Genomic DNA, 24,440 nt, shown 5'->3' on the forward strand with positions numbered 1-24,440 from the left:
TTATAGGACGAAATAATCAATTGATATGACTGAAAGCTCAGTGGAAATGTTAATCTGAGCTCCATGCTTTATCCCGACCGTTTTCCTTTCGAAAGATAATAATCTCTTGTCATTAGCAATTTCCAGTTCTCTAATGGCCTGTTTAATGATGATAAACTGAATGTGTTCCCCTTCACTATGCTAATTTGCATATTGTTTTCTGAGAAACCAACTGATATATCCAATTTTGCATGAGTTTCCTTCCAAATAATTCATACGATCATTGGATTTAGTAGATTTGACCTAAAACACTGATAAGCTTAAATGTTTTCTGTTTTACGTCTTACCACTGAGTTAAATCACCGTAGGCAGAGTCTAAATTATGTGATATACAATATTTAGTTTGTTTTCATATAATGTTTTATTTTAATGGAAAATACATTAACTGTGAGTTATTAACTTTCCGTCGTTGTTTCTCTTGATTGCAGCTTTATGAAGTGACATATATAGGTGATTTAGCCTCATTTAACTTTGGAAATAATTTCAAAGATTTAGTTGTTTAGCTCTAGGTAACGGAGCTACCTGGTTTGCACTATACAAAAAGAAAATCTATGCATTTATAAATATTTTTAAACCACTGTATAAATAATTAGTTATTTTCTAAACAACTAATAATTCCCTTAATGTTACAGCAGTAAGTTTACTGTATAATAATTGTAAACATCGAGATGAATCTAATTCATGCCTCTAATAAGACTAGCTTTATTAGCTACTAACCAGTAATGAACATTTTTATCTCCAACCAGTCATGGCTGACATTGTTTTAGTTACAGCTAGGCCATTCCTGTTACGAGAACTTTGATCTATAATTAGTCATGACTGATTATGTTTCTAGTTACAGCTAAATAATTCTCGTTACCAGCACTTCTATGTCTAGTTAGTTTTGATTTATTGTGTTTATAGTTAAGTCTAGATTATTCCTGTGAAGACCACTCCCACCTTCAACTAGTCACGTCTAGTTATGTTTCTAGACCACTTCCACCTTTAACTAGTCACGTCTAGTTGTATTTCAAGATCACTCCCACCTTTAACTAGTCACGTCTAGTTGTGTTTCAAGACCACTTCCACCTTTAACTAGTCACGTCTAGTTGTATTTCAAGATCACTCCCACCTTTAACTAGTCACGTCTAGTTGTGTTTCAAGACCACTTCCACCTTTAACTAGTCACGTCTAGTTGTATTTCAAGATCACTCCCACCTTTAACTAGTCACGTCTAGTTGTGTTTCAAGACCACTTCCACCTTTAACTAGTCACGTCTAGTTGTATTTCAAGATCACTCCCACCTTTAACTAGTCACGTCTAGTTGTGTTTCAAGACCACTTCCACCTTTAACTAGTCACGTCTAGTTGTATTTCAAGATCACTCCCACCTTTAACTAGTCACGTCTAGTTGTGTTTCAAGACCACTTCCACCTTTAACTAGTCACGTCTAGTTGTATTTCAAGATCACTCCCACCTTTAACTAGTCACGTCTAGTTGTGTTTCAAGACCACTTCCACCTTTAACTAGTCACGTCTAGTTGTATTTCAAGATCACTCCCACCTTTAACTAGTCACGTCTAGTTGTGTTTCAAGACCACTTCCACCTTTAACTAGTCACGTCTAGTTGTATTTCAAGATCACTCCCACCTTTAACTAGTCACGTCTAGTTGTGTTTCAAGACCACTCCCACCTTTAACTAGTCACGTCTAGTTGTGTTTCAATTCACAGGTAAGACGTTCTTGCCATGACCACTTTTTCTGCAGTTGGCTATAGCTAGCTATTTATCTATTTTCAAGTTACGACACTGTGATATTTAGCTGGTAAATGGTTAGTCGTGTTTCTAGTAACAACTACACAGTTCCAGTTATGACTCCTTTACATTCCAGTATTCCCGCTACTCTCAAATGCTCGATTCTGCATCATCAATATTAACCAGTAATCATAGGGTTGTACAGCACTAGCTCAAACCGTTCAAGATTCTGTCTACACCACTTTAGAAGTCTTATTCAAACGCACCTTTGTCAACCCACAGAAACTTGGTTTACTGATTATTCGAGTTCCTACATTCACTACTACGAGCCTGTGATATTAAGGTTTTCTCTCTCTAACAACTGAATAAATTTTGATTAACCTTCTGATACATCTCTTATGCCAATATTTCTGTAATTTTCTGTCATCTAAATACGCATGTTTCTGTAAAAGTAATATTCATTCAGTTACAATTAAAAACACTTAAAAAATTCTAGAGCTCAAACATAATTGACCTTCTGGAACGAGACAAGAGTGAATTGTTCTAACTAAACCTGATGTAAAAGTGGAAGAACAGCAAGGTCTATACATAGAGGTAAAGATAGAACATAGAGACGATGATTTACTAGTTTCCACTAATTAAATAAAATTTCGCAAAATGCCCACTTTCCATTCCCTTGGAGAGGCCAAACTAGCACCTTAGGAAGGTCCACTTGTAGCTAAATAACGCTATAGAAATATAGATATAAAATATTCGTACCTTCTAATCATACATAGTATATTTATATGTTCTCAGTGTGGCATATTAATCTGTTCTCATACTAGCTTATTCATTACTCAGAATATAACATATACATTTATTCCAGTTATACCTGTCTATTTCTACTGCAGCATTTTCATCTATTCCTATTGCACTATATTCGTCCATTCTACTTACAAAACATCCATCCATTCTTATAATATCATATCCATTTAGTTTTTCCTAGGACATACGTCTATTCTAATTATATTATATCCAAGTATTTCATGGTATACCTACCAACTCAACCATAACATTCACCTATTTCAGTTACAAAATACCCATCAATTCTAATTTACTCCCATTATAACAAATACATTTATTCTTATCATTCTTTTATTACTATCATAACACATACTTATGTATGTATATATATATATATATTTCTTTCTTCATATTCATGTATTCAACTAAAGCATATTATCATAAGAATAATCGTATGGATTTGAAGAATACAACGAGTACTCATAGGATATTGCCACTGACTACTAAAATCTTAAACTAATCATTAGATAACACGAGCTTTTGTAGAAATGATGGACGATCTCGAGAAACCTTTCTTAATTTACATTGCATTTAATAATTCATAGAACTTAGAGGCTTAAGGACTGCAAGAAGGTAAGTAAACGTTAATTACCTCTTTTACCGATATTGGTGTGTCAGATTGTATAATTATCAAAAGAGACAGCAATTAGAAGAAAATATGGCCACACAGATGAATTACCAATAATTTTCAAAACTTCAGAAATGTGGTATGTTATTTAATGTATGTTAATTAATGTAAAACTAGAAAATATGACTGAGAATGAGAATGCCTAAACTGTACGATACTTGTGTGAATATGGACTAAAGATCAGATCAGGATAAACTGTACGATACTTTGTGTGAATATGGACTAAAGATCAGATCAGGATAAACTGTACGATACTTTGTGTGAATATGGACTAAAGATCAGATCTGAAGGCCCCTAATGTTCAACAACTGCTGTCATTAATTTTAGTTTATGGTCAGCCAACAAAAACCACGTCCACAAAGACGCTATTTTTTACAGCTGAATGTAAGGAAAGTATTCAGTGGATCACGTTTCAAACCTTGAAACCATTGACCCAAACGCAGTTCCAAATCTGAACCTGATATATATATATATGTGTATGTTACTATATTTACTTTTCCAAACAGGTTTCAGGCCACTATCTTCAATTTTCCGTGTAGAGTTTCTAATCCCTATATTCAGTTTCACAAGTATAGTTTCCCTTCACTACTTTCAGTATTCAAGGTATATTTCATGGTTAATATATTTTTCAATGGATAATCAAATGACCTTGAAAACTGTGTAGGTGATTAAAAAAGTTAGACGTATTTCATCCATTATTCAATTGATGATCTTCAAGATATTAATTTAGGTCTGTATTGACTAATCAAGAACAATTATAATAAAAATCCGTACCAGATCTGGACTAGGAATTTTATTACCTTAGTTCTATACTAAAGATTTACAATACATATTGTAATTTATTCAATTGGATAAACTAAGATCTTTGATTTGTGTTTTTTTTCTATATTTCCTTGAGTTGTACATTCAGTGTAATTTTCAACACAAAGATTTATTATATGTTATTAGAAGTGTTATTTAAATGAAGCATTAGGCATCACTTGGTTTTCAACAGCTACAGTTTTACAAAAGTAGTACTAATACTGTAATGGCTTGACAATATTTTTAGCATATCTACTTTTCTACTCCTTTAAAGAAAACATGTATTTAAACACCACTAAGCATGAGAGTAATACAGATTCAGTGAAACTTTAGGGAAGACATGTAGCAAAAACATACCGAACTTGCCACTTGTCTCTTCACAGAGTAGGACACGGCCTGATGACTAGCTTACCACAAACAGTTTGTTTGTTTGTTTAACTTCGCGCAAAGCTACACGAGAGCTACATGCGCTAACCGTGCCTAAGTTGACAGTGTAAGACTAGAGGGAAGGCAGCTAGTCATCACCAGCCACCGCCAATTCTTGGCTTATTATTTTAAAAACAAATAGTGAGATTGACCGTGACATTATAACGCTCCCACTACTGAAAGAGCGAGAATGTTTGGTTTGATGGGGATTCGAAACCCGCGACCCTCGGATTACAAGTCGTGTGCCCTAACAATCTGTCCATGCCGGGCCCACCGCCGAGAATCTCGTAAACGAGACAAGAGACTACCAAACAAGCTTTGGGTTTTCATTTATGGATTTATTATAAAACTGACAGTCAATTTACTTGGTTAAGACCCCTATTGGCTCAGTGATGAGTCTGAAGCCTTATAACGTTAAACATCATGTTTCGATACCTGTGGTTGGCACAGCACAGACAGCCCATTCTGTAGCTTTGTGTTTAAATGATAAATAAACACTAGTTTAAGAGTAACCGCTATCACTTTTGGCGGCGAGGGCTGATTGGTTTTCTTCCTCTTGATCCCTACTTTAAAATGAATGATTTCTATGTCTGAGGTATAAGGGTCTCTAATTTAACCGATTAGTCAACTGGGTGCTAAAGATGTCGTTCAGTTACGCAAACATCTATTCACCAAATCACATAAGCGTAAACTTTTAATGTTGAAAAACTAACAGTATTGTAAAATAACGTTAGAAAAACCTTGTTTGTGTTTTCTACGTATATAACGTTTAACATCTTAATTTCGTTTATTCGGGATTTACAGAGAAATTAAAATGTATATACTTGAAAAATAAGAAACTGCGCGATATCCCACTCAATATTTAGTTCATACTAGTAATGTATTCTAACTTACAAGACGAAATTTATATAAACTACTATGAAAAAACAACCATATTTCCAATCAAATATCCCCTTTATTTGTGCACTCTAAAGAGGGTAAACTGACAGTTTCGTGAATATGAAATACTGATATTGTTCCAACACCCAACACTCAGTGCAGTGCGGTGATTGCTAAATATGTCTTTCGAAATATCACCATAAAACTTTAATGAATCGAACAAATTAGTTGAAATTAACGTAAATTCATAATGTCAGATCTCGTGTTCTCATCACCTGTGTGGTACAAGCATAACTTAAATCATTACCTAAATATTGCAGCATTTGTTTACATAAATCATAATGTCATGTAATATTAATGGGAAACATTTTGTTACTTGTTGTAGTTTTTACGTACCAATCAATGACGCAAATTTTTACAGTAGGAGTGTTACCACTTCCTTATTTTAAAGATACACCTTTAAGGGTGTAACTTCTCACCCTGCCAACAGTATGCTTTGTTTGTAGGAATAATACTTCAGTTTTTGTAGTTGTTATTCTTAGAATGTACCTGTTTATATTGCAAGGTAGTATATTCATATGACGTCATTTAAATGACCATCACGATTCTTACGTTTGCGGCTGGTATGGATACTATCTCAAGACGTTATAAACAAAACTAGAAAAAGGTTTACTTACTTATAAATACTGAATCTATGTAGAAGTACCCATGAAGTACGAAAGTAAATTAGGTGGACGAGCCAGAGACATTCTGTAAAAATCTGAGAACAACGTGAGAACATTTCTTTATGCATGGTTGCATAATGGGCCATCTGCAACTGAGATGCACTGTAATACAGCTGATAGATAGTAAGCTGTGCTGCAGCAGTTTCACTAATGTTCATGTAACATAAGTGACAGCAAACTGTTCTGAGACGGTGTAACCGCTGTGCACTTTAACATAATTGTCCGCAAGCTGCCATGTGACAGTTAAACTGACGTTCATTGTAACATAACTGACAGCAGGCTGTGCTACGACAGGGTAATTGACGTTCGTTGTAACATGTCAGTAAGCTGCCATGTGGCAGTTAAACTGGCGTTTGTTGTAACATAACTCACAGTAGGCTGTACTACGACAGCGTAATTGGCGTTCATTGTAACATAACTGTCAGTATTACTTTTATATCGAACGCTATTCCTACATGTTTTTCTTTGCTCTTCAAACAACTACATAAGGCTATGCAAACCTTGATTTGACCTTTCATTAGGATACCTACTTCGTGTTTATTTAACATTGATCAGTAGAACGTGTCGGAATTCGACATAATATATAGAGTTATGATATTTCACTGAATTCGCATTTTTATCAAACCACACACAAATCGATTATTTAGCTACTAAAATACGCTCTTTCCAAAAGTTCTTTTAAAACTGACATCAGACAATCCTGAACTTTTATAGGTTTTAGTTACTTATTCGTAATTACGTACTTGCTAACAGAATTGTCAGAACTTAACAAAATATTGAATGTGGAAACAAAATTCTGTAAAATTACATTTTTGTTGTTTTTTTTCATTTAATTTTTTTTTGTATTTTCATATATATATATAAACATATTTGAAATTCAAATAAAACGTGCACTTACATTTTCTTTAAAATACGAGAAATTGACATGATTTTTATCAAGCTAAGATGACATAAACTATACTCTGAAAACTAGATTTTGCAAAATTATTTTGATTCTACCATAATACATAAAACTGATTAGCTATTCCTCTACAGTAAAAAATTTGTTTTATAAAATTTTAAGATCACAGAATCACAGAAATTAATATGTACCGTATAATTCGCTCTTAAATAGTCTTGCATTTACACCTATTATTGAGGAACGGCATGACCAAGTAGTTAAGGCACTTGACTCGTAATCGGATGGCGGGTTCGAATCTCCCTCACACCAAACATGATCGCCCTTTCATCTGTGGGGGCGTTATAATTTGACGGTCAATCCCATTATTCGTTGGTAAAAGAGTAGCCCAAGAGTTGGCGGTGGGTAGTGATGACTAGTTGCCTTCCTTCTTGCCTCACACTGCTAAATTAGGGACGGCTGGCGCAGATAGCCCTCGTGTACAGAGATGAAATTCTGTAATTGGCCTATGATTAACTTTTCTAATGTGTAAATCAGTTAAGTACAAATCCAAAATAATGTTTTTGTCTAATAAAAAAACGTAAAGGATTTAAATAATGTTTTAACAGAGTTAAAGCATATCTAGGGCTGGTGCAACAGAGTTAAAGTATGTCTAGGGTTGGTATAACAGAGGTAATTAATGTCTAGAGCTGGTGTTACGTAGTTAAATAATGTCCAGGTGTGTTAAAATAGTTCAAAATGTTTAGGATTGATGTGACATTTCCTTATAGTCGACAATATCAGAACTCTGCCCCTCAGTGACTCAACGGTAAGTTGTTTTATTTGTATTATTTGTTAACAAGCATAAAGTTACACAATGGGGTATGTATGTTGTGCCTACGGTTTTAGCTTTATTAGCCTTAGAGCTTATCACTGAGCCACTGCTGTTCAAAATCCTTAAAGAAGAAAGCCAGTTTGAGTGTAATAAGTTATTCTAGACAGCATCCTGAACTGATTCGTTGTTATAACGTAGAGAAAAATATTTTATATTGCTTTGTTTATGAGTCAACTATTGCAAGTAAACAGAAAGGTTAAATACACTTATAAGTAAATATTCGTTTATTCGCTACTTTTTAGGCCTACGACCTTCGTCAGACTTAAAAACAAAAAAAAAAGAAAGAAATAAGCATATGAGATGAAAATGCAAAGTCTGTATGCGAAAAATTAGCTATGTGAAACAAAGCATCGTGTGTTAATAAAGTGTGGTACAGCAGTTAAGTATGAAAAACGTAACAATAATAGATAGACAAAAATATTATATTAAAAAATGAAAATGCTATGAGGAAGGCGCACGTATCAAAATAAACTTATAATGAAAACTATTTAAATAATGAAACGTGTAATTAATTAAAAATACAAAACAAGCCAAGGATCTAGGTGTACAAGGTCGTTGTTAGAACATTGACATTTCAAGTATAAGATGTGACCTTTTGGAATGGAGTTTCTAGTTGCAGAGTGTTGGAAAGATTTGTAGTTTAAACAGGAATGACTGTCATTAGGCTTATATATTAGTTGTGAAAGTTTAACATTGCTCTCTAAAAACTAGCAGTTCGAATTGAAATTAGGGTGATGGATGATAAGTTTCCATTTTGTGGATAAAATGTTCGAGTTCCTCAGTACAAAGAACCTAAATTATCAGCGATGTATCGACGTAGAAAATAGGGAATTTATAGCTAGAGGTAGAGTATATTTGTTCTTCTATGTAACGTACAAAAAGGTTTGCGTAACATGGACCCATTTTGGTTTCCATGGCAACTCTTTGCAACTATTTACATGTTTGCATTGAATTGAAAATTGTTCAGCGTCAGAGCTTATTCAGCCAGCCACCGTAACGTGTCATTGTGGGGATATTAAAGGCTTTTTTCCGACGAGCAAGCGTTAGAGTGCAGTTATTCAGGTGCAAAGGTGTGTGAAGAATGGTTATAAAAACTGTGAGGCTAAGTTACAGCAGAGTTAAACTGTTGAAATATACGTGGGTGCTTCCTTTAAAAGTATGGGGAATGATACTGACTACTGCCTGGAGAACTATCGAAGAAATTAGAGATTAATTCGGTGAAATCACCCCAAGCTTAAGACATAAACAACTGTTGAATCTGTGCTACATTTTAACAATAGCTTGTCTGATAATTTTATGGCTATATCACATGCTTAAGATTTAGGAAGTAAAAACAAATACTAAAAAATAAAGTATGTAGAGTGTATATCAAAAGACCAAACGACATTTTTACTTTAGAATATAAATAAAATAAAGATAAAATTTTGAGTAAACGTGAACAAACGAGATCTTGTTTATTTTCAAGTACAAACTTACATAATGGGCTATCTGTGCTGTGCCCATCGCGAATATCAAAAAACGATTTCTAGTGTTATAATCCTTCAGACTAGCCGCTGAGCAAAACTATGTATTTAATATAAGTGCTAGAACAGCAGTGTTATAAGTAGTATTTGTTTTTAGTAGGCTTAACATTCTTCATTAATCTATCATTAATAGAGTAATTTTCAGGTGGAGTTCTCAAGTATATTTTTAAGATCTTAGAAAAAATATACATTACATTTTCGAAAATTCGGTCGCTTTATTTAGTGAAAAATGGCGATTTCTCATGTTTCGAGACGATATATCACTCCTATTACACATGGCTAAGATAGTGTTTTGTTTGTTTGTTTTGAATTTGCGTTTCGCGCAAAACTACATCAGGGCTATCTGCGCTAGCCATCCGTAATTTAGCAGTGTAAAACTAGATGGAAAGCAACTAGTCATGATCATCCAACGCCAACTTTTAGGCTTCTTTTTTACCAATAAATAGTGGGATTGATAGTCACATTATTGGGTGAATTCGAATTTGCAACCTTGAGATTGCGAGTCGAACTCCCTAAACATCTGGCCGTGCAGGGTCCAATGTTTAGGTCTGATAAGGATGGTTGCTCGAAACTTTACCATGTAAACTGTTTCTTCTTTGTCTAACTATAGCCTTCGACTCTTATTATTTAATTTTTCACCGATTCTAATTTCGTTAATACTATTTTTTTATAGAATGGTGATTTTTGAGGATACGGTTTAAATAGCGAAAACTGGTAAAGCGTTAGGAACCAATGGGAAAGCTTATGATAAAAATTATGTCACTCTCCCAACTTTCCTCTTAAATGGTCCATTGATGATTCAGAATCAAGGGTGTGCAGAACTATCATTTCAGGTGTTTCGTTTGATTCCCACAGGCCACTGTCCAAGAAATCTTTCGTTCAATACCAGAACTGGACGATTATAAGAATGTGTGAAAAACATCTAAGTTAATGTGATTTTTGTCAGAAGTTTTCAAATAATTTGTTATTGTTCTATATTGGTTACTAAAGAAGCTGTCATATTGTGAAGTGAGAAAATTATTGTTTATTAAATATTATTTAATAAAAACTGTCATTCTACATTATAGAAAAAATTGTTGTATGAAGGATATTTTTGTGATAGAGTCTATGCTGCGTTCTTCGACAGGATAACCAGAATTTTACTGTTTCTGAGTCTGTATTATGCTCAATTGTTCATATCATAAAGTACTTTGGAGTAAATAGTATGGTATGAAATTATTTCATTAATGCTTACGACGTCTACTTCTTAAGGAGAAGCACAATAAAACTGGATTTGGCTGCATAAAAGTTACTTCTTCGAAATTCTGAGTTAGATTAGGTTTTGTTTTTAGGAAAAATGAAATATACAGCTATCTTCTTATTTTCACTTATTAACTTTCATATCAATTTCATATAATGATGTATTTGTATAGAGTTTATTATTAGTTCTTCACACAATAACTTCCGACAAATTTTTAGTAAAATTTTGTTTTGATTTTACTAAAAATTTTTTATATGTTGTACTTTGCTTTTTTTGCGCAAATCCAGGCCAAACAACGTCACTTCCGGTACCGTACAACATTAGCCTAGTCCTTACCAGATGGTTCCCGCCTGTGGTTCAAGTGTTCTGGAAATTTGATTCTTGGAACGAGAGTGGTCTTCTTCGTTTTGACGTCACCTATCGGCCACAAAATGCAAGGTAATTTCGAATTTCATTCTTCCAATTACTCTTTTAGTAAATTTTTACGTATAATGACACTAAATACTTATAAAACCGATTACATAGAAATTTGTACAATAATTTAGCATAGATCATACCTAGCTTCATACAGGTATCATCATTAATGGGAGTATTACTTGAGTTTTAATATGTATGTTTATTATAATTTAAAACTTTATAATTCATTAAAGAAAAGCCGTCACTTAATTAAGCCAAATCTCAAGAGAATGACTGAAATTGTGTGATAACAGTGTGAAGGATTGGCTATGAACCTTTCTATATACTTAGTCCTTCATGGCTATAAGTTACTGAAGCGTGAAAATTAACAACCGTTATGGGATTTGTGTTGTCAAAATCTTCTATATACTTGACGTGTAATGAATTTCACACAAAGCGACTGCACTCACACAGCTCTAACTTATGTCTGGCACGAACCTTTGGAAAACTTGAATTAGGTAGGTATCAAAAAACAAAATGTATAATTGTTTTTACTCAGATATGCTGCATGCTTGTTAGTATACGGATTCATTTGTAACCCCTCCTCCAGTGGCACAACTGTACGTTTGCAGACTCACATTGCTAGAGACCGCGTTTCGATACCCGTGATGAACGGAGTACAGATATTCCACTGTGTAGCTTTGCGCTTAACTGCAAAACAAACAAACGTTCATTTGGATTTTAAAATTTTAGAGTTTTGGTCATAAAGATAAAGTTTGCCTTTACGAACTAAAGACAACTAACTCTAAATCTTATGTCAAATATTTATATATAATGTAATTTGAAATCACATTCCAGAACAAGGAGTGAATAATTTAGCCCTAACACTTGGAGCGCGTGTAGGACCTAGAGGAAGAACAGCTGAACTAGTTTTTACGTTATAATGTAAGAAACAGCTAGTGACTTGTTCTTGAGCTTAAAATTTTTTATCATAAATAAATGAAATTAAATTATTTCCTTTTCCTTTTGAAACATGTTCATGTAATCTAATTGGACAGTTCGTAGTTTCTCTATTTTTCCGTTGTATTTTTTTTGCTGGACGAGATGAAACCTAAAGTAGAAATTTCAATTATTCTACAGTGATTACTTTTAAAATAGAGAATTCATTAAAGACGTAAAATTCCTTCGCTATATATTTATGAAATTCAATGTTATAATCTAATTTAGTAACTATTACGCACTGTATTATTACTTTCATCAGTGAATGTATCAGTAAGAGTTAGTATGCTGACTTTATATGCCATCCTGCTTTTATCTGTCGCCATATTGTCGCTACACGCATGATAATGGGTTATAATTTATGTTTATTTTATATGTTAATATTATCAGCCAAAGAGAATGGAAGCAAGTAAACGACAATAAAAACTAGAAACATCAAAATAATGCTTTTGTAATTTGGTTGATATAAAGAGCTTGAAACTTTTTTATAAATATATATAGAAATAGTGTTCACGTAACTGGAGAAAGTTGCTAAAGAGAACAATAAGTCGTGCGAGACAACAAAATTAAAGTATTGTCTATCAGCGAAAGTATTTAATTTTAAGTATTATATGAATACCAAACACAATATAGGCGAAACAACGAAACAAGTTGTTAAGAGATTAAAAATCTTATTATGGACAGTAATACTAATTACTTGACGCAATAAATGGACTAAATCACTTACCAAACACAGAAAGTAAGGAGCATTATGTGACACGTCACATGATTGCTTTTTCTAAACTGAAGATAATATATGAGTGTTTGTTTACTTGTTTTTAAATCTCGCGCAAACCTACACGAGAACTATCCGTGTTAGCCTTCCCTAATTTAACAGTGTAAGATTAGAGGGAAGGCAGCTAGTCATCACCACCCACCGCCAACTCTTGGGCTACTCTTTTAGCAACGAATAGTGGGATTGACCGATAATTATAACGCCCTTACGGCTGAAAGGGCGATCATGTTTTAAGCGACGGGGAATCGAACCCGCGACCCTCAGATTACGAGTCGAGTGCCTTAACCACCTGGCCATGCCGGGTTCTTGATTATTAGAACAAGAGTGGTTTCCTCCATTTTGACTTCACCTATCGGCCAGAGAATGCAAGATAGTTTCAGTTTTCATTGTTCAAGCTATTTTACTGGGTAAACTTTTACATATGCTGAAAGTAAATAATTACATAATTAATTATATAGAGATTTGTACAATAATTTAACAACGAACTTGTTCTCAACTTCATACAAGTATCATCATTACTGATGTGTTTAACTTTCTAAATGCAGATCGCAAATGATAATTTACATTGTTATTGTATGAATACCTTTTATAACCTGACACAGATGATAATAACTACTTGTCACAGACATTAGTATTAGGCCTATCATGGTTTTAAACCTTTCATTCTTTATCTAGTCCCTCGGGGATTTTCAATGATTAGAAGAGTTTTTAATAATAGCATTTCAACCACATTATATCTCCCATATTCCTTGTCAACAATGCGTTTCACTCAATCCAAAGCTCTTCAGGCTGCGTTTCAGCCTTAAAAAGCCTACGTGAAACAAGTCTGAATGGATTAGAAATGAAGAACAATGGAATAAACTCTCACATTTTTAAACAAACACGTGGATTTTGTGCAGTGTTTTTTCTACGCTGAGCAGCAACACAACAACCAATCAAATGCCGTGAACTTTATTATTCCAGCCACGCACATTTTTAATAATAGTAAGGAGTCTGAACACATTGACGGCCTTAATGACCCTGACAATCGATAGGACTAAAACCCAAATAACCAACTGTTTTGTAGCATTGCAAAGAGTCCTAACGATCCAAGAGGGTCCATGGTTTAAAAATCCCCCCCCAAAAAAAAAGCATTAAAAATCTGATAGCACAAGTCCGCACATTGCCTTGATATTGGCGCGCATGAAAAACTTCATTCCGTACATGGATTGAGAAAAACACACACAAAAGGACCATTGATTACGTGTACACCAACAACAACTTGGGTTACATAAAAAAGTAAATAAAACATGAAAAAGGTCTGAATTTCGCGCAAAGCTACAAGAGGGCTATTTGCGTTAGCTTTCCCTAATTCAGTAGTGTGAGACTAGAGGTAAACCAACTAGTCATCACCACCAACCGTCAACTCTTGGACTACTCTTTTACCAAGGAATAGTGGGATTGACCGTAACATTATAACGCCCCACTGCTAAAAGGACAAGCATGTTTGGTGTAATGGGGATTCGAACCCGCGACCATAAGATTACGAGAAGAGTGCCTTAACCACCTGGGCATGCCAGGCCAACATGAAAAAGACTTAGCGCTTAAAAATGCAGAAAAAAATAACGAACTATAGCCTATTATTTCTAGAAGCAACTTTCGTTAAAAGTAGCAGCCACTAAAGACTTTAGCGTGAAATAAAACATTTATATGGTATAAGTTATTTCTTCGCATAGTACTAGTTATACACAGTTCAAAATATTGATAGATAATTCAAAATGTGAACATGTATGTTAAGTTTACTTATAATGTTGTTTTGCTTAAATTCATTACATATTGTATAGGTATCGGATAGTTCAAGAAGTTTCTCCGAAAGACTGTTCTGTCGTTTTAAATCATCTCCTACCAGGTACTTTATATAATCTCCATCTAACACCCATTTCCGAAGCTGGACCTGGAAATAACAGCGAAGTAATACAGTTTATCTCTCCAAACATTCGTAAGTTAACTTTCTATATATGCGAAACAAATTTTTATAGTAAATAATAACAAGTGTTTAAGTAAAGCTTCTCTCAAAGTTCAAATTCACAGGATTTACAGAGATACCTAATACTGAGAATAAGATTAGGTTATAATACTTTATATTTAAACCAAAATGGATTTCAGCTCTCTAAAATATCGTTTACATTAAGCTGTATTCATAACATGTGGAGAATGTTAATCATGCTCAACTTTGTTATAAATCTGCTTTCAAATAACATTGTATGCATTATGTTGTTTTCACCTTTCTGCGTCTTTGGTTTTGCTGATTTAAATATGTTTTATATTTTTGTTTGTGTGTTTTGAATTTCGCGCAAAGCTACACGAGGGATATCTGCACTAGCCGTCCCTAATTTAGCAGTGTAAGACAAGAGAGAAGTCATCACCACCCATCACCAACTCTTGGGCTACTCTTTTACCAACAAATAGTGGGATTGACCATAACGTTATAACGCTTCTACAGCTGAAACCACGTTGGTTTAAATTCAAATTTATATAATCTTTTAAATACTGTGACGTTTGATCTTAGATTTCACTGGCACAGTAACTAGGTGGCTAACTGACCTTTATATTATAATCATTAATTAATTATAGTGGGACGTTTCATTTATAAGCGTAGTTGATCGTGTAATGTGTCAGGTATTTCCAAGGACTGCGATGTTGTAATTATATTTAGTATGAAAGAAAATGAATATGACCAAAAACCTTTCTAATTTTCAGAGCAGAATCATATAATATTCCTTTAACAGTAACGTGTTTATTAAAGACCATATTTAACTGTATTTTTATTGAGTTTCAAACACATCTGCTTCAAGAGTCTATTAATAAAGGAATGTGTCAGACCACTAGGAAAAATGTTCGTGGAAAATACAACACAGAGAACAAGTTTGTAAAGTCTTCAGATGGCAGAGTGTGGCTATAATGTTTGATTCCTTCTATAGAGATCAGGAATAGTCTATCTATATTGATCACATGCGATTGACATTACGGATCCGTCTGTCAACTTAAAGCTAACAAAAAAAGACTGAAAAAATTATCTCAAACGCAGATAGAAAAGCACGACTTGATTTGTTCTTAGTGTTCTATTTGTTTACAGTAAGTGGCTGACAGTACAATAAAAATATGGATAAACGATATGTGGCATTTGCTCCTACTTGTGCAAATTGCTGGAAATTATGTAATGGCTTAAGCAAAATTCTTGTATTATGGATTGTGCCTGTTGATTTCTTTATTCTTGTAGCATTGAGATTGGGTTAGTTGATTTCTTTATTCTTGTAGTATTGATTTGGTTCGTTGATTATTTTTTTTTAGTCTTGTACCACGGACTGGGTTTGTTGGTTTCTTTATTCTTGTAGCAGCATAGATTGGGTTCGTTGGTTTCTTTAGAAAAGCAGTTAACATTCACAGTTTACCTTAGTAAAGCCGACCATGGTCACCTCACATAGTTGTACATTCTCTAGACAGAGGCTTCACAATAAAGTGATTCAGTAATCCACCCACAATGTATTACCGATACTGGTGAAGAGAACATGACAGAAAATTAAGCCACCATCTACAGCAAGCGCACTCACTGAATTGCACTGAGCATCTTTCAGATTATCATTAACGTCGCATTCTCCATCATTATCCTCTATGAAGATCTTAAGCCAATTTCAGTTTATATTCCTCGCCAGATAAAACACGTTCCTGTATATTTTGAAGTCTGTAGCACACTGATTCCAGGCTTTAACCATGATGAAAAGTGGTTCAACATGACATTAGGTAAAGAAGCTAATAAAGTATCCATCGTGCGTATATTTAGTTATTTTTACATACGTAAGGTATTTTAATAATGTATTTTATAAAAGTATTTAAGACTTCTTTGGGAGTGTGTTTGGTTTAATTATTACTTGTAACCTAACATACCAGCAACTGATCATCTTTGTAATCCAATTATACGCTATAACATGGATATTTAGTACGTTAATTATACATATATTGCGGTGCTCGGCATGGCCAAGCGCGTAAGGCGTGCGACTCGTAATCTGAGGGTCGCGGGTTCGTGCCCGCGTCGCGCCAAACATGCTCGCCCTCCCAGCCGTGGGGATGTTATAATGTTACGGTCAATCCCACTATTCGTTGGTAAAAGAGTAGCTCAAGAGTTGGGTGGTGGGTGGTGATGACTAGCTGCCTTCCCTCTAGTCTTACACTGCTAAATTAGGGACGGCTAGCACAGATATCCCTCGAGTAGCTTTGTGCGAAATTCCAAAAACAAACAAACATATATTGCGTCGTTATCCGATTGTGTCATTTGGTGACCAATAAGATCATTATTGATAAATATAGTTTTTCATTTCTCATTTAATGCATGTTGCTTACTGTACTATACATTTAAGTTCAAAAAATCAAATGCACGGCATTTGCAAAAAGGATAAACGTTTCATGTCCAAGATATAACTTTTTTTTTCGACTGACCAATGCTGGAAGATCCGATGAATTGCAACACGTGGTTTCATTAGCGAGAATTATAAAAATTATGCAAAAAGTAAACTAATATTTACAGTCTGTTTTCTTTGTGAACTTTGTTCGAACCATTATGTCTTCTCCTATTATGCCAATAGTGCCTGCTAAACGTCGCCATGTCGAATTTTCTCTAGATGACAAAATTCATCGTACTAAAGCATTAAACGTTGTACCAAAGCCGACCCAGAAATATACAAGGAAACCCTAGTGCATCAGATATTTTAAAAGGTAAACCCTCGAGTATTTCGCCAGTTTGAAAAAAATGGCTACGTATCATAAACTGATAAATTATTTAATTCGAATATTCACACAGAGCTTCGATGTATGGTAATAAACATAAAATCCTTTTTATAAAAATGGGTTTCAGACCTATTTTCTCCAGTTATTTAAAATTTAACTTGTGATTTGAAGCAAATGATTTAACCTTCGTGATTTGATTGTGTTATATTAACCATAAATTATTTTATTGTTCATAGTCGTTATTTTACTTTTATTTTTTACCTGTCTATGATAGGAGATATTACATTGGTTGTTTTACGAAATGCCTAGTTTTGAATGATGTTACGAAATGAGACATTGCAATCGGTCATAGAAAAAGTGAGTTCCATAAGTGTATGTGTGTTTAAAGTTTCTTACAAGCTGTATGTTTTGTTTTTCTCTCATGAGAAATGCCTATGTATTTAATAAGATAAATCACACTTTATAATAATTATTTATTTAAACAAATCAATACAGTACCTTGTGGTCAGTGATGTAAACTTTGGTCTCACAGCTGACACGTATAGCACCTGTATACTTGGTATACAACAGATTCCTACTCCTGCTCGCCTGACTGAGAGAAATGTAAAAATATTTCCTGTATAAGGATATTTGCATATATATCCTATTAAACAACGTAGAGCCATGGAGCACAATAACCTACGATATTCTCCATGGAAGACAAAACAACCGCAACAACAGGCCTCCAGTCATATCCTGAGCTATTTAAGCTAGGTTTATGATAGTTAGCCTACTAACCATCATCACCCCCACCACCACCACCACAAACTATCATTCACCAGCTGAGCCTAAAACTGTAATTAGATTTCAAATAGGTCAAGAGATGATAAAAACATGAGCTAAAAGTTTATACTTGAAACACGCAGAGACATTCCATGATCCGTGGCTAAAAACAATACTTTAAAATATGCCGTACGATTCTAGCACAATAATGCCATAATAAAAATATCACTGTCATACTATACCATTATAAAAATAATATCGCTAACAACAGTCTAAAACCTTATTTTACCCTAAGGAACAATCGCATTGTTTTATAATATACGATATGCATGTCGAAAAGTACACAAGCTGTTGATATAGTGTTCTTGTTTGTTTGTTTTGAATTTTCGCGCAAAGCTACACTAGATCTATCTGCGCTAGCCGTCCCTAATTTAGCAGTGTAGGACTAGAAGGAAGGCAGCTAGTCATCACCACCTACCGCCAACTCTTGGGCTACTCTTTTACCAACGAATGGTGGGATTGACCGTCACATTATAACAGACCCACGGCTGAAAGGGCAGACATGTTTGGTGTGACGGGGATTCGAACCCGCGACCCTCAAATTACGAGTCGAGCGCTTTAACTACCTGGCCATGCCGGGCCTATAGTGTTTTCAAACGTGACACATAGTACGTATTTTAGTATTCATTAATTAATTAACATTAATCAGTGATTAACTTGTTAACAAAACATTATACATCGACTAGCTGCTTTACTAAGACCGTTCACCATTAGGTGGTTCACCTTTCGCCACAATAATAGCCTGGACTTGGAGTAGAATACAAACTCTGGGAGGATTTTTCCTCGTCTAAAGCTAGCATAGATAGTCCTCGAGAAGCTTTGCCGGATATTCAACAAAACAAACAAACTCGTCTAGAACTAGTTCACAGAAGACTACAAAGGCGGGTGTTACTTTCAAGTTTATCTCAAAAACACTCAACTGAATTGAGATCAGTCGATAGTGTTAGTTGAAGAAGATAAGTGATGTCAGTACCATTCTCTTTAAGTCACTTTCGGGTCGTGTGCAAAAAAAGATAAATATATTGTTCACAATTTGCGCTTTAGAAACACTTGAAAGCGTGGCTTCCTGTTTGTGCCCGAGATAAGAAGTTTCCGGACTTTTATTTGGCTATCATGTGACAGTTTTCGAAGTATAGTTTGAAAGAAAAGATTGTAGGTAATGTAATCCTGACCATTATTGAAGGAATCTGACACTTAAAGTAACACACCGATATCTGTTGCACTTTACGTTCTCTCTCTGGTATTACAAGTGACTTTGATTAAAGAATCCAAGGAATGTTGTGTTTCAATACCTGGTTAAAGAAACAATCACTCTTAACGGCTTTCATGTTAAACGGATATTTAAGATCAAACTATCTGAAATTTAGAAAAATCTTACTTTTGTTAATTGTTTAGCAGGTTAGTTACGTTTGTTTTTCTTTATTTTCGCGCAAAACTACCCAAGGGCTACCTGCATTAGCCGTCCCTAATTTATTAGTGTAAAACTAGAGGTAAGGCAACTAATCATCACTCCTCACCGCCAACTCTTGTGTTACTCTTTTACCAACGAATAGTGAGATTGACCGTCACATTGTAACGCCCCCACGGCTGAAAAGGCGAACATGTTTGGTGTAACGGGGGATTCGATCTCGCTACCATTGGATTACGATTCGAGTGCCTTAACAACCTGCCATGCCAGGCCTGGCTAGTTATGATAAGGTTATATCACTACATTTGTGGCAAATATCTGACATATCGCATGATTAGATTATTTTTGTAAACAAATAAATAGTGTTTCCTACACATGTTTATAGGAAACCTGATAAAGTAGCCAGTCAGAGGAGTTTGAGTCAGGCATGGCCAACTATATTTTTTGATTTTAGTTAGTTAAGCACACAGTTACACAAAGGGCTGTCTGGGCTGTACCCATCACGGGTACTAAAATCCGATTTTTAGCATTATAGTTAGCTCGACATGGCCAGGTGACTAAGGCACTCGACTGGTGATCTGAGGGTCGCGGGTTCGAATCCCCGTCACACCAAACATGCTCATTCTTTCAGCCGTGTGGGCTTCATAATGTGACGGTTAATCACACTATTCGTTGGTAAAAGAGTAGCCCAACAGTTGACGGTGGGTGGTGATAACTAGCTGTCTTCCCTCTAATATTACACTGCTAAATTAAGGAAGGCTAGCGCACATAGCCCTCGAGTAACTTTGCGCGAAATTTAAAAACAAACAAGCAAGCATTTATAGTCCCTTCGATTTTCCATTCAGCCACTGGAGCAACTCGAAAGTTGGTTGCTTTTTAGGAAATATATGCAACAGTATTTTCCAACACAAAATATTCATATACTAAGATCATAAAGATGCATTCAGATCGGGGATTTACAATTTCAAAGACAGGAACATCCGTTATAGTTAATGACACTGGAGACAAAGGAATATGAATCAAATTAAGAAACCAAGACGAACCAGAAAGAGACCCGTTCTATGCCCACTAGAGATATTCAAATCTGATTTCTTCCGTTATAAGTCCACAGCTTTTCTTCTGTGCCAATGAAGAGATAAAATACAGAGAAGTAAAATAATTGTGTGTAATTCATAGAACCCTAAAAAAGTACCAGCTTTAAACAAACGTAACGCTCTTGTTAATGTAATAAAATATGCAGTTAAAGACACATTAATACAAAATTTTAATCAACATTATGTAGCCTAAATATTATCTCAATATAAGCTACTCATATAATGTAATTAACATTCAAAACAAACGTCTTCACAATTTAAAATTTTACAGTAAAAATAAGTTATATTAAAGTAAGTGATCTCAATTTGTTTGTTTGTTTGTGAATTTCACGCAAAACTACACAAGGGCTATCTGCGCTAACCGTCCCTGATTTAGCAGTGTAAGACTAGAGGGAAGGCAGCTAGTCATCACCACTCACCGTCAACTCTTGGACAGCATGTTTGGTGTGACGTGGTTTCGAATCCGCGACCCTCAGATTACGAGTCAAGTGCCTTGCCGGGCGATATCAATTTGGAGTTTGTTAGCATTTGAAGAGTGATTTTTTAAACAGGAAATTTGGAAAGCTCAATTATTAAGTGCCCAAAGCTATATAATGATATACGTGATACAAATAATGAATACTAAATGCTCAGAATATGGATGTACATTATTAACATTCAAATTGAGATCGCTCTGACATTTTCAGTCGTGAGGGCGTTATAATGTGACGATCAATCTCATTATTCGTTGGTAAAAGAGTAACCCAAGAGTTGACAGTGGATGGTGATGACTAGCTGCCTTCTCTTTAGTCTTACGCTGCTAAATTAGGAAGGTTAGCGCATATAGCCCTGGTATAGCTTTGTGCAAAATTCAAAACCCAACCAGCCAACCAAACAAATCGATATCAAAAAGGGCTAAACAATACGTAGTTTTAAACTAAACATTTTACACATTAAATACAAATAGTTAGTGGCATCAAATAACCGTAAAACCTGACAATGACAATAATTCTTCAACTTGTATTAATTAGATATAGATATAGCATCTAAAATTAAATGCTAATTATTTCATCTTTACATTTATATATCTTTTGTTTCAACTACATGCTAATAGAAAAACGTTTTACTCTAGTGGATCAACAATAAGTACTGGAACTCATAACGCTAAAAAGCGGGTTTCAATATCAACGGTGGACAGAACACAGATAACCCATTCTGTAGCTCTGTGCTTAAACAACAAAGAACAAAAGCATTTAAATAAATTACCTCTCCTTTCTTTCCCAACTGATATCTTGATATTTTCATGATTTTGAAATTATATATTGTCTTGGTTGTCATTTTTACAATGGTGTCGTATCGCCATATGATATGTCTTTGTTCTAAGGACTTTATAACTTAAAGAACATAACATAATGTTTAGGAACACTAAGGGATCTTTTGGTTCACCTCGGCTATCCCATCCTCTATGCCAAATTAAAGTATTAAATAAATAACGTTTTAAAAAAAATTAAAGCCAGCCCTTATCATTGATATGTATATCAAGCTTTCTTTTAAACTCACTGCAATTTACTGCCTCTACAATATCCGAAGGCAGCTCATTCTATAGGCCAACCACCCTAATTGAAAAATAAAATTATCTCAACTGAAGATGGCTTCTACCTTGCCTAAGTCTATTTTTGTGTCTCCTAGTCCTATAATTCTTACTATTAAGTATGAAAAATGTTTATGCACCAGCGTTATAAATTCCTTTTACAATCTTAAACACTTCAATCAGATCCCATCTAACTCGTCTTTATCAAGATAAAACATTTTTAAGAATTTAATCTCTCAACATATGACGACTTCCCCATTCCTAGAGGGAAGACAGCTAGTCATCGTCACCCACCGCCAACTCTTGGGTTACTCTTTTACCAACGAATAGTGGGATTGACCGTCACGTTATAACGCCCTCATGGTTAAAAAAGGACGAACATGTTTGGTGTGACGAGGATTCGAACCCGCGACCCTCAGATAGCAAGTCGCGTGCCTTTAGCACCCTGCCCATGGCGAGCCCATATGAAAACCAACCTCACAATATATGTTGTTTCATGTGTCTTTGATCGCTGGTTCCAGTTTCCTACTTCACAAGACACCTAAGTGTGAAATATGGATGCCTTTCAATAGTTCATAAACAGAATTGTAATCTACTCTTGAACATGTATACATCTATTATAATGTTCGAATACCTTACGGCATACTACCATCGTAAGCTGGTTCCAAACGAAAAACAATTTTGTATTGAACGGAGTAGTTTGTTAAAAAATTGATGTTTATAATATTTCAATAACTAGCACATAGGCTCTTGTAATTCAAGAATTTAGAAGATAACTTGCGTGGCGATACCGCCACAAATGAATTTCTGATTTATCTCTGTGCTTCTAATTTTGTGTTGTAAAACTTTATGGTGTCACACTCGAAATTAACTCAGTTCAGACGATATAAAAATTAACAAATGAAACAAAATATTCTTAATTTCTTAGTTGTTAAAATAAAATCAGCAACGAATAAAAAAACAATATATGTTAGTTTCTGAGTAAAGAACAAAATTACAAATTGTCCTAGATAGGTAATTTGGAAACAGGCTAGCGATAAGCTATTTAAGCATACTTAATAATATACATAAACCTTAAATAAAAGTAAAGTTGAATAAACGACGATTTAAAATATTTACTTTAGTTGATTACACTAAATGATCATGTTTTTAGGTGTAAAGGAGTACAATTTAATTTTACATAGCTTCTTACACGTTATTATTTATAGGGAACACTTCGAAAGAAAAGACAAGGCCTCAGAGAAGGAAAGGGACGCCAGAGGTTCGTGAAGAGGAGATTGTTATTGTTGTCCTTGTTCTGGTCGTATGGGTAGCAGTTATTCTAGTTTTCTTCAACAAATGGGGAAAAATTCGAATGTTGGAGCCATACCAACCAGATTATCGAAGCCCTTTGTACAAGTCAACTCGAGTTAGCTTAGCGGACCCTATTCTCGAGAGAGATTTGACAAGAGGAAGTCGCCTAGCTCTTGGTGGACAGTCTCGACAGAATTCAATCCTTATGGATTCGACCTCTGGCTGTCTTAGGCAAAACTCAGTTTTTGTTGATCAGACAACGATGTTTATGGAGCCTGGAGTACCGCGAAAAGTGAGAAGTGCCGAAGACATAAAATCTTTAGTGGTTCAGATCGGATATCAGCGTAAGAATACCGACCTTTAGTAGTTGAACAATAATATAAAATCAGCGGCTGTTTTTATCTCTGTAATACAAACCCAAAAACAAAAAATTTCTGTAACAAAATACTGATTTTGTTTTACAAGTAAATACTACCAATTTTCATGATATTGTCTACCTAAAAGAGGATAAATAGCAAAATCTGCGAAATATCAGAATCGTAAGTCTAAAATATATGTTTTTGTAGTGGAGAAAACATTCAAACGTACAATGACGAGTATGAATCTGCCAGTGATAAAAACAATAATGAATCGCCATAAGTAACGTTTCGAAACCAAATGTACATTTATCTTTTAACAGAGCTGTGAAACACTGCAGGATCCAAAGCAAATATTCG

General features: G+C 34.6%; 1 protein-coding gene across 1 annotated transcript in view; it reads left to right on the plus strand.

Annotated features, from left to right (window-relative positions):
* Window positions 1-24,253, plus strand: part of LOC143249429 (uncharacterized) — a 67,624-nt gene extending 43,371 nt beyond the window's left edge. Inside the window, exons 3-5 of the mRNA XM_076499263.1 lie at window positions 10,894-11,044; window positions 14,600-14,754; window positions 23,640-24,253. Of these exons, the coding sequence (XP_076355378.1) occupies window positions 10,894-11,044; window positions 14,600-14,754; window positions 23,640-24,088 (755 nt within the window). The 3' untranslated portion in view covers window positions 24,089-24,253. The remainder of the gene's footprint in view (window positions 1-10,893; window positions 11,045-14,599; window positions 14,755-23,639) is intronic.
* The last annotated feature ends 187 nt before the right edge of the window (window positions 24,254-24,440 follow it).

This window comes from Tachypleus tridentatus, chromosome 4, assembly GCF_004210375.1.
Source record: "Tachypleus tridentatus isolate NWPU-2018 chromosome 4, ASM421037v1, whole genome shotgun sequence".
NCBI classification, from domain to species: Eukaryota; Metazoa; Arthropoda; class Merostomata; order Xiphosura; family Limulidae; genus Tachypleus; species Tachypleus tridentatus.